The sequence below is a fragment of the Myxocyprinus asiaticus genome, chromosome 19 (assembly GCF_019703515.2).
Source record: "Myxocyprinus asiaticus isolate MX2 ecotype Aquarium Trade chromosome 19, UBuf_Myxa_2, whole genome shotgun sequence".
Lineage (NCBI taxonomy): Eukaryota > Metazoa > Chordata > Actinopteri > Cypriniformes > Catostomidae > Myxocyprinus > Myxocyprinus asiaticus.
This window is the reverse complement of record NC_059362.1, coordinates 19,451,428-19,466,757: the sequence shown is the minus strand read 5'-3', so window position 1 is coordinate 19,466,757 and position 15,330 is coordinate 19,451,428. Positions and strand designations below refer to the sequence as shown.

The following is a 15,330-nucleotide window of genomic DNA, read 5'->3' as shown; positions in this document are numbered from 1 at the left end:
GCTAAGTTCCAGAGTGAATATCTGGCCTTGTGTAGATCTTAGTGGCATTCTCAACTCATTCCCTTGAAATGATACACTGAAAGCTGGCACATCTTAAGACATGTAAAGTCTGGAATGGTGGAACAAGCATTACTCAGTTTAATTTTAATTGGCTGGCTGCTATACAACTTTAAGCGCTCTGGGTGCAAGGGGTTTTAAACATGCAATAAAACAAGGTTGTTTTACAATATATATGGCTGCTACAATCTCCAAAGAAAGAAATAGTAATTTACAGAGTTCATGACATAAAATCTTCGATTTTTGTTTCATTCATGAAAACATACTTATGGATATATGGAAATTCTGACCAGAAAATAAATCCGTTCTCTGCAAATCTGCAAGTCTTTTTTTATACAGCCTCTATTTGTTTATATTTGGCTTGGGATCGATGCCTTTTACACGCATAATCAGAAAAGTTTTCGAATACTGAACACGACCCACCAGCTGCACAAATGTAGGGGTGATAGAGGTGACAATAATTTAGTATTAAAGGAATAGGTCGTTCAAAACAAGTTAAAGCTCAATCGACAGCATTTGTGGCATAGTATTGATTAACATGTACATTTATTTTGAATCGCCCCTCCTTTTCTTTAAAAGAAAAGCTAAAATCTTTGTTCCAGTGAGGCACTTATAATGGAAGTGAATGGTGCCAATTTTTGAACATTAAAATACTCAGTTTCAGAAGTATAGCCACAAGACATATGTGTAAAATTATTTTAGTGTGATAAAATTACTTACACTGTGTGGTTTAGCCAACTTTACAACTTCATTCCATGACGATGTAATGTCAGCAAACCCTAAAATTACTATAAAAATGACAAATTTAAATGACTTTTCAGCTCAAATAATATGAGTTTTAACATAATTAATGCAAGTGCTTTTATAAGATTATAAGTTTCACATTTCTGTTTAAACCCTCCAAAAATTGTCCCCATACATTTTCATCATTGACCCCATTCACTTCCATTGTAAGTGCCTGACTGAAACACAAATTTGTACTTTTTATAAAGAAGAGGGACAAGTCGAAATAAATTTTTTGTTGAAATCAACATTGTCTCAAATGCTTTTGGTTTAGCTTAACTTGTATTTAACCAAGAACATCCCTTTAAGTACAGTAAATGTTATATCACCCCTTATGGTATCTCCAAAAGCTATTATGCCAGACTACATAAGCACACAAATTAGCCTTCAGATGTAAATGTCGGCTAATGTTAATGTCTTTAAAATAGTATTGAGAAAATAACATGCTGATCATTTTATGACGTTCCTAATTCATATGGTATGGATTTCACACCCCTGAACATAAAAAAAAAAACAAACAAAAAAAAAAAAACACATACTAAGTGTAGTTGGTCATTTTGTATAAGACAGACTTTTCCGCTCCAAGATGGTGGTTTTTGGCTATAAGCTGCAAAGTGGACCATACAGACTTTATAATGACAGACAAATGTTAGGCTCCGAGACTAATGTTACTTTAAATTAAATACCTGAAACAGCACACCCATGCTAACTAATTAAACAGTAAAAGCATTAGAATCAACTGGACAGCAGGTTGAATTCACAGGCAAATCTTTATTAGTTGCAAAAATACAAGGGGAAATCATGTGCATTAAATGCCCTATAATCTAAGAAATCCATGCATAAGAACAGCAACAATTCATCAAGAGAGCTGGTGAGAAGACTAAAATAAGAGGCTTTCTGCAGAGCACTATCCCAGGCCTTCAGCTGAAGAGAAGGCCAATGGAGGTGACAAGGCATGCATCTCACAAAAATAAGCATAGCAATATATTAAGAGGCAACTTAAGCTTTTTGGTTTTATCTTTAAATGGCATCAATATCAATGTCCTCCTCCTCATGGTCTGGCTTTTCAGGTTTTGTGGTCTCCATTTTCAGCTCACGGGCGGAGGAGGAATATACCACCTGGGAAAAAGGGGGAAGGGTGAATTTCTGCCCTTTTCAATGATGATGCTGATTAAAGAAACTGAAACTTTGTATTCCATATAATTTTAATTTTCTTAAAGTCCGGTAACAGAACATATAACAGCTTAATTGTTACCTCAACATTGTCCTTGTCGTCTTCCGCCTCTTCCTCACTGCCCTCACTCTCCTCTTCTGCCTCCTTAAGCCATTTAACAAAGGGCTCTGCCTTGGCATGAATCTCCTTAGCCAAATCTTTGGACACATATTTCTTAGAGACCTATAGTAGAAACATTAGTAATCAGATTGGGCTTTAGCAAGCAGTATGCTGGTGACAAAATGTACTGAAACACATCCCCTTTGGACACACGGGTTAAATGACAGTTCAAGTGTTGCCTAGCAACTGGTAACTAACCGAATCTGCCCTACACCTGAGGCTACATTTATGCCATCAACCAATTCATTTTTTTACACCACAGACAAAAGGTATAGACTGGACTTTGCTGCATGCTTGTAATCAGCACAAAACACTTTTTGGCATCTGATTTGGTCCACTTTCAAATGTGGTTCCAAAACCGATAATAATCTGAAATCTGATTCAATTCTCCTCTTAATTCAGGATTGTGCCAGTTACATGACAGATACATGTAATGTGTGCCACGATTGAGCGATAAGGGTAGAGTGATTAATATTACAGATGTGAGAGACATCAAAAAACAAAAGTCGAATCACCAATCACGGTAATACTTCCGTATAGTCATGCAGATGTTTTTGATGTTTTAATAAACATCTGATGCATGTCAATGCCAAATCTGAGCATTAGGTCTTGCAGTGGCAGTGTGAATTCAGTTTACATGTCATTTTAGAAAGTCTAGAGGGTATAATGGTAGGGCTGGGTATTGATAGATTTCTCGTTTTCGATTCACAAGCTCTCGATTTGATTCCGATTCATACGGGTATTTTAGTTATAACGTTGATTTAACATTTTGAAAATAAATTTCCCCCCAGCTAAAGCTGCTAATAATACAGGGGACCTTCTACTGTTAAAAGGTACATTTTAAAAATATGAATTTTACAAATTCTTTATCATTAGTTTACCATTTGTCATATTTCCTTGTATTCCTTCAGTAAATATGAGGTCTTGAAATTGCATATATTATTATATTTAGGAATACACAGATATAAAAACATTTGGCCGATACAGATACATATATTTTTTTTTAACGATATGTTGATACTGATATTTTGTCACTTGCCTTATTTTGTCATCAGATCACTCTCAAGAATCATGCTTTAAAAATGTACTAAGAGGTACAAAAGCTTTTTTATTGTTCTAACAAAAAATAATTCCCATTATACATGGATTGGATCTGTTGAACACATGACAGGCTAAATTTTATAAAGAGAACCAGCCACTGTGAAGATCAAAAGATGATAAAAAAAATAATATCATAGCATGATAACTGTTGTGACAAAAGGTTATTTTGTACTTCCAAAACATTTTTGCACTTTTGTTTTTGTAGCTGAAAACAACAGAATTCACATTTTAAATGCATGGTATGAATTTGTAATGTTCTATCATATACAGAACATGCATATGTTGGGCAATTTCATGGAAATGTCAACCACTTCATGGAAAAAGAAAAAGTTTTAACTAAAGGAACAAAACGCCCTTCTAAATTCTATCGTGCTATAACAGATAATGGATATTGCAGTCCAGACCGTTAGAGGGCACCGCTTGGTCACACAGCGTTGACTGAAGCACTGAAATGCATACTATAATTCAAAATGCAGCCTTTAAGGTTTGATAATCGTGCAAGACCATGTTGCGATTTTAACCCCTTAAACTCTAACCCTGATTTTCAAAAGAACCACAAACTGAAATCTGATTGCTTTAAGACATCAAATACAAACATCTCTTTTATGCGCCGATCACTGCTGCCCCAAATAGGCAAAAATGTTATATCAGCTTTAACCTTAGTGAGTTTACCTGTCTGTGAGCTTGCTTGGCTGAATAATCCAATATTATATCTTGGATGTCCAGAAAAAAAATATGCCATCCAGAAGGAAAAGCATGCAAAACAAATCATCAGAAAATATGTTTGACTATTGATGATAAAATGTTACATATCGTCGCAAAGGGGAGGATTTCAGCTAATGAAACCTAGATTTAGCTTCTAGTCCACAACAAGGGTGGTGCTTGAATTGAAAATTAGACTGAATGTCGATGGACGAGCATATCTCTGAGGGCTAAAATGCGTTAGAGAGCCACCTACATTTTAGATCTGTATATTGTGATGGAATGTAAGAGAGAAAAAAATTCTCTAGTGCTTTCTGCCACCTAGTGGAATAAAATGTGACTTTTCAAAGTGATGTAGAGTGAACAGAACCAGAATTACATGTTTACAAATTTAGTACAAAAATAAATAAATAATACATATATATATATATATTTTTTTTATCCATTTATCATAAGATTATAAACATATACAATATTATTAGTCTTTTTATTTGGCAGGTTCTCTGAAAAATTAGACCAATTTTTGCCATTTGGCCACAGTATGTGTGAATTATGAACTTTTAAATTTGAGCGTGAAAAATTGCGGGCTCAAAAATTCTTGGTTTGTCCAGTTGAATTTACAGAGTTTTTTTAGAAATGTGTTGATAATTACAAATAAAGAATATATTGCATATGTATTTTGTTACACGTTTATTGTACACATGCATAATTTGTACTATTTACATTGATTTGTAGAACAGGTGCTAAAATGGTACATTCTCTTTCAGAATACCAGCAGTTCAGTGAGTGTCACAGAAGTGTTTTGGTAGAGCGCACATTAACGAAAGCTTCTTCCACATCTGTGCTATTTTTGATTAAAATTACACTTAAAAATAAAATAAAAATTTTAATCATCAACTGAGTGTAAAGAACAAAGCATATTAAAGACAATTCAATGACAAATGGATTGCAGGAATCTCGCCTTTGGCCACTATACAACTCAATCACTCGTGAGGGAAATCTGAACATTTACCAGCCACTGGCTAATCACAAATATTGCAGTCCATATGCGAGGGATTTACTCACCCTGTACAGGGTTACTGCTTAGAGTTAAAGATCAAACTTAGCATTTTAAAATTTTCAAGGTCATTCAAATCAAAGATCATGATGCATCAGAAAAACTATTTTTTCTCAGCCCTATATAGTGGTGTGTTGTGTAGGTAGGTTACCTTTTCAGCCCATGCAAGGATGATATCTTCCTCCACCAGGTCTGCATCATACAAGTCTTTGAGTATAACGGAGACTCGCGGCAAGAGCTGACTTTGATGCAGCTTCACTAGGCACTCAAATCCACCCAGCAGATATTTCTGAGCTTTCTTATTGTTGTGGCAGAACTGTGGACAGATATGATCTAATCGCTCAGAAACGTAAACAACGTTTTTTTTTTTTTGTAGCAATTGAAATGCAATGTGTTTTACCAACAGGAATAAGCTTTGCATTTGGTGCCTCTGGTTCATTTTCTAACCATTACAAATGTTTTCAGATGTCTGGGGAAAAACACAAACAGAGCACAGGGGACATACCCTGAGGAAGTGGCGCTTGTACTTCTTGATCTGTTCTCGAATGTTCTCATCAAAGAGCAGCTCGCTTAGGATGAGAGGACCCATGGCCTTCACATCCAGTCTCTCAGCCTCAGCCAAAATCTCTTTATCTGCAGAGTCAATCGATCCACAGTCCTTCTTTTGCTTTAGAAAGGAAGACAAAGACAGTGACTGGATAAGCATATTGTGTGCTATGTAAATGAACCAAATCAAATGTCCCAACCAAGACAATCTTCTGCAAGTTTTCCAGTAAGATTAGACAAACACCTTCACGAAGTTGTAAAATATGTTGACCCTCTCCTCCAAAGACTTCTCCAAGTCTTCTGTGAGCGTGAGGCCTTTGGCATGCTCACTGATCTCCTCCATCCTGCGACGCTGGGCCTCTTCTGTGGTCTCCTCAGCCCAGTCTTCGTCATCATCATCCCCATCCTGCAATGACAAACTCACATTCAACACCAGCACTCCAGACACCAAAGTCCTGTGCCAGTACTAGCATATCTAATAACCTGGCCAATAAAAGCTTTAAGTTTTGTCACACTGATATCCTACACCGTTCAGACTGAAAGAATCTTCATTGTAGAAGATGCTCTCAAACCAGCACTTACCACAGCATCAGGGGCATCTATGTCATTATGGTTACCAGCCTCTCCCCCACTTGAGCCATTCTCTTTGTCCTTCTTTCGGTTCTTCTTTTCTTTCTCCTTCTTCACAGATCCACTTTCATTCTCTGCTCCAACAGGATAAGAGAGGACATTAACAAAACAGCAATAGGACACTTTGTGAACTTCAATTAACATGCCTGTTTATGTCAGGAGTCACAAGATCAAAGTGTTTGCATCACCACTATAGCAAATGCTACTCAAAAACACATCCCACAAAAAATAATTCATAGATCTGGATTTCTTTCCACAACAGTTTTGATTTAATAGTGTGTCAGGGGTTTACTTTTGCATGTGGCATTGGGGTTGGGTTATTGCAGGGACAGCAGCCCAGTGCAGTCTGGGTTTAGGCGCTTTGTTCAAGAACTCAATAGTAACAGAGGGTCAACTAATTCTCCAGTTCATGGATAGCGCAAATGGATTTTGGAACCTCTAGGTTACCAGGCCCTTTAAGCAGATGGTCTAGCAGGTGGGACCGCATACAAAAAAAAAAAATTATCAAAATGTTAATAACTAAAGTCTTGACCAACACAAATAGGTATCGTTTTAAAGCTTAGAAGGCAGTTCTGCGGATGGAAACGCCTTGTTGATGAGAGAGGTCAACAGAGAATGGCCAGACTGGTTCAAACTGACAAAGTCTACGGTAACTCAGATAACCGCTCTGTACAATTGTGGTGAGAAGAATAGGAGCTCAGAATGTTATTCTGATATGCGGGTTGGCACTGTTTTGGTGGCACGAGGGGGACCTACACAATATTAGGCAGGTGGTTTTAATGTTGTGGCTGATCAGTGTATGGCTACCAGGAGATGGTGCCAAGTGCATGACAGACTCAATGATGACTCCAGTGGCACAGAATGAACCTCATTCTGTGAAATCTCATTACTAAAATCCTATCTGCATGCTGTGCAAACCTTTAGTCATTATTGTGTTTGCATGTGTAATACAATTATTACTTAATTTTATTTGTTTGGAGATGTTTTTGGACACTAGGATAATTTTTTGTAATACTGTAACTTTTGATTGCTTTGTCGTATCAACACCAAATTTTACTCAGTTACAGTTTAACATGATTGGGAACAAAACAAAAGTTTTTCGGAGCTACCTTAATTACACCCAAAGATATATAATGTCAAATCAGAAAAACAAGAAAAAAGTTGTGTGTGATTTTTCAGCAGTTTCTTAGGCTGAGAGTCTCAGAATTTATCATAATCCATATCATTAAAAAATTTGAAACATTTTCTTTAAAATACCCTCCATGTTTTGTCAAGTTATAAGCCCTTAATTTTGGGTACGCATCTAAAACAGGAAATATTTAACAACCTCGCTTAAAGGGTTAATGGATACAGTATTAGGACATGAATATGTTCATAATTTCATTGTTTTTCACTACTCAAGAATAAACAGTCATTATCATTGTCCCTGCATTTACCAGGTGGATTCTTGAGAATGAAGGTGCACAGTTTGTGTCTGGTGTCCAACATGCCTCGGTACCCACAGGCCTTGCAGGAGTTTCCAATGGTCTGCTTCTTGGGATTAATGTGCTAAAAAAAAAAAATAAAAATAAAAAAAAAGGTATGATAAAGACCTTACATTTTATATTGTTTACTGCAACTGTAACAGGCTGCAAATGCAGCTCCTTATCCTTCCTAGGACAAAATTTAAAAAGCTGTAAGACAAATTACAGCTCTCATAATCAATCAACCTCTAGTTTTCTGTAGCGAAACCTGTGGAGAGACTTTTGTATGCTTTGGCCTGTGTGTTATTTCTAATTTATGGTGGAGAGCCTTACAGTAAGGCTACAAAGAAGACTGCAGCATGAGACAAACTAGGCCAGCTGAGACCATGCAAAATAGCTGCAAGTCATACAGTACTGTACTGCACAGAAATGAAAGTGGCAAATAAACCAACGGCTTTTGCTGAAAAATTTAGACAAAGCCCCTTCTGTTAACGGCTCCATTATTGGTTTTGAACTTTAACAATAAATGGCCATGAGAGATTGAACGTGGCCATGTAAACAGCTAATGACGCTGCCATTATTCTCTTTGCACCTGCAAAACAATCTCAGCACATACAGGCTATGTGGGTGACCCTAAAGAGACCTGCACACTCAGCACATTATATAACACAAAAACATAAGAGGGCAACCAGTTCAACAGTGCATCAAGGACACCCAGTTCACAATTTTGTCCAGAACTTGGATGTTCATCAATTGGCCTTGGTCAAAGTGAGATGTTCTATGTATTATGGGTAGGGCCCTATGATTTCGACGTTGTGAAAAACACGGACGGAATCGCAGAATCCATTGATAAAAACGGAATTAACTATAAAATGCGTAATGTCATGGATTTTGACATATTTGGGATGAAATTAATGTATAAATGCACAATCAATTAGATTAAAATTGTGATATGTTCTAGTGTGATGCTTTAACCATAAAAGGCTGAGATTTAATTAAACAAATAGCCTATACGGTCTGCATAAGCTTCAACAGAATGTGCTAATGTTGAAATAACACCAGTATTGTCAGATTTGAAATATGTTCTTTGATCATAATCTTGACCAACCATTGCTGAGATTTCAGTGTTCCCCCATTCAAGTAAATAGGAGCTGCACTGGCATGAATGGTAATAGTCTCCCGAGAGTGTTACAAACATGGTCGACAGTGGACTAACTTGCAAGAAAGACTTTGCACTGAACGTACACGTGAAAACCACACGCCCACTCTATTCTCTGCAAGGCGTGAAAGGTTTTCATTTGTAAGGTTTTCTTTCAACTTTATGACCCAAAGAGGGAAATGTAAAAAAAAAGAAAAAAACTCTGTATTGTAATTTAAGACTTCAATGGCCTTATTTTTCACCAGATTGATTTAATACCTTTTAATGACCCATGGATACCCTGTGTAGACAGCCTTTACTAACTATATTACAAGGCAGAAGAATTGTTTATTCCTATTATTATTAAAATCACTAACTAACAGCCTTGAGTGGCTCATTGCCTAGTATATTATCTTCACTGAATAATTCAAATCTTAAAATTGAAAAATGGACATTTAAATGGAGGATTGCTTGTTTACTTACCAAATCTGTTTCAGGATTGTCACACTCAGGACACAGCACAAACTTGCGAATGAATCCATCTAGCATGTCTTGCAGTTTGTTTGCCTCGTGAGATCCGTTGACAATGTAGCGGTCATTCTTGACATCAAACTGGGTCTGGGCTCCCAACTCACAACCAAAGAACTTGGTGGGATCTAAACAGATGTAATAGCATAAAGTCTTGTGAAAATTTTGCCACACTCCAATCAGAATCTGTTAAATGGCTAATAAATGCAACGCTCACATGTCGGAGGCCGATTCAGAGCCTTGGCAACATCAACCATGTTGACAATGACGGTCTTGATTCCATTCCCCTTGCCTTCCACCTGGTGAGAAAAAGAAACATGATTTAGGTCTCCCAAACCTTGGTGTGGATCAATCATAATTACAGGGATAGGTAAATTATTGCCAAAGCCGATTAACAAAAGTTTTTCCAATGGTTTAAACTAGGGTTGCCAATTAAACGCGTTAATTCTGTGTAATCATGACAACAAATAACATGTTAAAAAAAATTTTTATGCAAACAAACATGTCGCCGTCCTGTATAAGGAATATTCCTAACATTGGAGCAATTCAAGCTTAAAGTACCACCTGTTTAAATTTTAAGGCTGCTAAAATTTTTATTTGAATGTCAAATTTAGCTAAAACACATTTTCGATTACTAAAACTGTGCATTTGAATTTTGGATGTGTGCCAAGCACTGACGATGACTTCAGACCAAACTAAATCTTGTGCTTAAAAAGGCTAAATGCAGCGCAACAGTTTAAACAAACACTGGTGTCTCGAGACGCATTTTTCTTTTAAACTACATCTAAAAATGTTTTTTAAAAAACACAACGCTCCTTCACGAGACGCTGAATAAACTACAAAATGCGGGGAAATGGTCAAAGACATCTGTCTAACATGTTTACATATAAAAACTACTGAAAGAAATGTGTTAATGCAAAAGCGCTCGCTGTGAACGACCCCTTTGAGGCAACGGTCTTTGGCCGTTGCGTCTTGCTCTCTAAACAGCATTTCTGAGATTAAGCAATATGTTTTAAATAGGGATGCACCAATCTGATACCTGGATCAATATCGGCTCCAATACTGAAGCTTTTAGACGGATCGGGTATCGGTCCGACGAGCCCGATCCAAATCCGATACTGTGTGTTAGTCATGTTCGTTACTGTCAAGCTCCAAAAATGACATAAAAGAACCATAAAAACACCATTAAAGCAGTTCATATGACTCGTGCATTTTATTCAAAGCCACTTGAAGACGTGCGATAGCTCTGTGAATCACAAAAGGCTGTTTAATAAGTAAATATATAGTATGCGCAGCACCCACACGTTAGTGAACGGTGCTGCTCTGTTGACACAAACTCACGCACAGGCTGGTGATGCACTCGTGGCTATTTTTAGCCTTCACAGCGGTTACTCAAGAGCAGCATCTCAGATGTAGATGCTCAATAGTTCGGTTCACTTATAATATGCATTTAGAACGGCACCGGAGGTGCATTTTACTAGAATCTGAATAAGACGCGAATTAAACTACTGTGAACTTGCCTACAAACACACACATACAGGACTTCCTGGAGAGTTTAGAATGTCAAAATAAAAGCATGAGGGTTTAAAAAGTGCACGATTTAAATATATTACTGTTATATTTCAAATTAAGTCAATAATAATAATAATAATAACAATTTATTATTAATATTATTATTACTGTCATCAGTATGTTTACAATTTAATAACTTCCAAAAATAAGTTCCAAAAAATAACTGTGTGAATGAAAAATGGACTGATGTCTTACAACTAAATTGAACAAAAAAAAAAAAAAGAGATCTGAATCTTTAAAGTCCATATACAAGTTAAAAATTTAGAAAAAAAAAAAGGCAAAAATAAAACACGTTTCTTTTCTACTGTTAATTTTGCTGCTACATTATCTAGTATACTAGTTAATAATAAAGTGTTTCTTAATAAGCTATACATTTATATTGAAATAATGTGTAGTTAGAGGTTTGTGTTTCTTTACATATTAAAGAGTAATCCCAATTAGTTCCACACAATAATGTAAAGATATTCTAAACTGATTATGCAAAAAAACAACACTGGTATCGGCTTGGGATCGGTATCGGCCGATACTGAGATTTCCGATATCGGAAGAGAAAGTGGTATTGGTGCATCCCTAGTTTTAAAAACGTTTTGTCAGGAAAGTTTGTTTGGAAATGTGTGTCTCGAGATCCTCGTGTTCAGTTTCATTCTGTTGTACGGTGTCTGTTTGAACAGCCCCTGCCTGGGATAATAGTCTGAGCCGCTTAACCACCGAGTTCAGCCGAATACCACAACTATATAGGAATATTGCTACTGTACATACAACTTTAATGAATGAAAAACACTGCGGTATTACTTATTATAAAGCTTGAGTCTGGGGTAGTACTGTGGCACTGAGAGCAACACCATCTTAACACAGAACTGAAGATTCCCCCCCACCCCCCCCCCCATTATACTAAACATTTGAGAATATGTACTGGCTAAATCTATTTATTTTTGTTATGCACTTTAGTTTAAAATAAAATGCACTTTTTTTTAATAGCCAGGAATGTTCTTTGTAATAATGTAACACTATACATATTTATATGTAGTTGTTGCACCTTCATGTGGACTTAGGAAACAACGTCAGTTTAAAAATTTGGTGACTTTAAAATTTGAATTTAATGAGATTTTTGGTAGTATTTAAGGTGAAAATTCAAATTTAGTTTCTCAGAACAGCTGACAGCCCTAGGGGACAGTAAGTGAAACTCCAGCTGTTTAGGCAACACGCAGCTGTACAGAGAACAAACCAAACTCAGTCTTGCTTGACACTAGTGACAGCACGAGATGAGAAAGCATTTTTGCATTCAAACACAGCTGGATGGAGCGCAGTTCTGAATGCAGGGATCTCGAGATGTGTTTTTCTTGACACACAAAAACGCTGCATTTGATGCAAAGCAACCAGAGTTAGAAGCTCTAAAAGCATCCGTCTGACATTGACACATCCTCTGAAAAGCACTTGTAATAAATCCATCTCTGACAGATTGACGAATTCACTTGCAAAATGGATTGGAGGGCAATGATAGGCTTATGTTCAATAATATGTAAAATATTGCCTCCACTTTTTGTATTGTCTTATCAGTGATTTACTCCTCTGCCACAATAAAGTAATGCATTTTAATTATCTGAATTATTATATTTAGTTAGAATATATATATTTACAGTTATTTAACTATAACTATTTAATCATTATACATTGACAGTTATTTCAGGGCCTTTCTCAGCATATATTTATATATATGCAATGAATTCGATTAAAACATTTAATTGCTTGAAAGCCCTAGTTAAAACAACTAATCTCAGACAGACACTGGTACTAAACATTAGTTGTTGTTGTGCATGGGCCACATTAATAAACACCCACCTTAGCAATCAGACGGGGCATTTTATAGCGGTAGAACTGGTCTAACACGCTGCGGTTGACATTGATGGACATTTTGGCTTCCCGTATGTTTTATCAGCAAGACGAGAAGATCTTGAATTGGCTATTATTGGTATCTTCTGTGTGGAGAGGAGGGGATGACATAAACAAATGCAAGAGTACTCTGTCTCTGACATGAAAAGGGTACGGCCACTGAGGCGCCAGGCTTCGAGCTCGTTGACTAAGTTCCCCCCAAACAGGTTCCGGCAGCTGCACTATAGCACTGTGAAATGGAAGACAAAATGAGAGGGATGATTAAGAAACAATTTGATACCATTACATCCCTAAAAACTGGTATCAACAACAGCAGACAGGGAAATCGAGGCTGATGTTAAATGAATGCCCACTTCTCTCTTATGAACACCTGTCTTAGTGATATCAGGCTACTCATGTTCTGTGAAACAATTTACAATCTACTCCATTAATATGCTATAATGGATTGTAAACACTGATATAATCATTAATTACTGCGTATGTAACGACGATTATATCATTTCTAGGATATTTAGGTGCAATAATCAAGCATGTGGCTGCATGGCAATGGGATGCAACCCCAAACAGGCCGCAGTTGAGCAACCCCATGCTGCAGAGTGCGTCACACCATGGGAGAAATGGAAACAGGACGCCATTTTATTCGGTGCAGTATACAATACATTAAGACTGATATGCACACATTACACACATGAGTTCACATACCAACTAACGCGAGAGTACCCGCAATCGCGAGAGAAAAATATACATTGGAAACATCAATATCAACGTACCTTTCCCATCCGTAGCTCCTGTCGTCCAGGTACTCGCCGTTTTCACAAAACAACGACATAAACACACCGCTGGTCGCCCTGAGAAGAGGTGAACTTCTGGTTTAAGATAGTTCAGTTTAGTTTGAACCGCTAGATAGGGCTGGACTCGGCGGGTGCCTGGCGGGTTGGGTTACACCTTGCGAAGCAGAGTGATAAACCCTGGGGAGAAAACTCACGACGCCCTCAATGAAGAGGATCTGAAATAAATCAGCATTAAAAAGCAAACCAAGCAGATTACTACTTAACACCACCAACAAATGAATGCTGTCGCTTGCTAACTCGTCTGACGTGCTATAGCTAGTAAGCTAACATATGGCAGGATTACTAGAAAGCTAGCACGCTATACATCCTCACTTTGAGTACACATATATATACACTTATTTAAGCCAAATACGACATGAGAATTTAAAAAAAAAAAACAATACGACAAGGACTGTGCCATTTTGTTTTCAACAAGTTTAACTCACCTCACGTACTCAAAGCCACAATGAGCGCATAATAAGACCGCGTGACTTCCAAGCTTAACTAGACTTCATACTAACCCCGCCCCTTTTCTCTTAACTAATGTTTTGATTGGCTTGCGCCTGTCTGATTTATTTTCTATTTGTCAAATGTTCTATCAATCATATTGCACTGAGTAGTTTTCTTATAAGCGTGTTACTTATAAATACATTTGTAAACTTATACATAGATTCTATCCAGCAAGTTATTGTTTACAGAAATTAAAAAAGATGATGATAATGATACAGTGAAACATGAATACATTTGTTTTGGCATTGAATTCATTCAGTTACACGGTGAGGTAATGTAAAAAAAAAATAAAAAAAAAAATAATAAAATAATAATAATAATAATAATAATAATAATAATATATATATATATATATATATATATATATATATATATATATATATATATATATATATATATATATCAATGAAAATATTCAGCGTTTAAGACCTTTTTCACTGTTGTGGGAAAATGTAATTTTTGGCTTCATCAATTATCCAAAAGAACATGAAAAATTAATCTAATTCTATCCTGACTAAATTTCATATTCATAAATGCAAATTCACTAATAAAAACCCCAACTTTATGGTTTTACTGACTGAAGTAAACCTATACACTGACGATATTAGAGACTATTTAAATAAAATAAAAAAAAGCTATAAAGACCTTAAACATTTGTGAAATTTTCAATTTAATTACTTGAATTATATATGTATTTTATACCTTTATTTTGCTTCTATTTTTACCTTCTCCTGGCACTTTTTATTTTTCCTTTTTTTTTTTTATTATTATTAATGTTATACATTTCCTGCTGTGTAATGTTTAATATTTGTAATTATACAAAAGAAAATTATAATCCTAAGGTTATTTGAATAATAAATAAAAAATAAAAAAATAAAAAACCTACAAACTACATTATTTCATCTGTAGATTAGTAATTTTGGGATACCTTAATTTTTCCTAAAAAGCATAAAACAATTCTAGAGAATTTATATCCTTGTTTTATTTCTTATAGATATATATAATTGGCTAAAAATTGCCCTTTGTTAGAGCAATCTCGATAAAATTATATATATATATAAAAAAAAAAGTCATGTAAATGCATTGGTCAAAAGGTATGGAGAACACAGTTGAAAAGTTTAGTGAAGTGTATGTGTGTGTGTAAGAGAGAGAGAGAGAGAGAGAGAGAGAGAGAAAGAGAAAGAGATTTA

General features: G+C 36.0%; 1 protein-coding gene across 1 annotated transcript; it reads right to left on the bottom strand.

The window, feature by feature from the left end:
* Window positions 1-1,591: 1,591 nt before the first annotated feature.
* eif5 (eukaryotic translation initiation factor 5) lies at window positions 1,592-14,151 on the bottom strand. Its single transcript, XM_051644635.1, has 12 exons — window positions 14,077-14,151; window positions 13,571-13,806; window positions 12,750-13,029; window positions 9,556-9,637; window positions 9,294-9,466; window positions 7,646-7,757; window positions 6,162-6,283; window positions 5,824-5,985; window positions 5,539-5,700; window positions 5,185-5,349; window positions 2,096-2,236; window positions 1,592-1,959 (listed from the first exon to the last, which is right to left on the bottom strand). Exons 3-12 carry the CDS (start codon window positions 12,819-12,821, stop codon window positions 1,861-1,863), a joined length of 1,290 nt encoding a protein of 429 aa, XP_051500595.1. The 5' UTR covers window positions 12,822-13,029; window positions 13,571-13,806; window positions 14,077-14,151; the 3' UTR covers window positions 1,592-1,860.
* Between the last annotated feature and the right edge of the window lie 1,179 nt (window positions 14,152-15,330).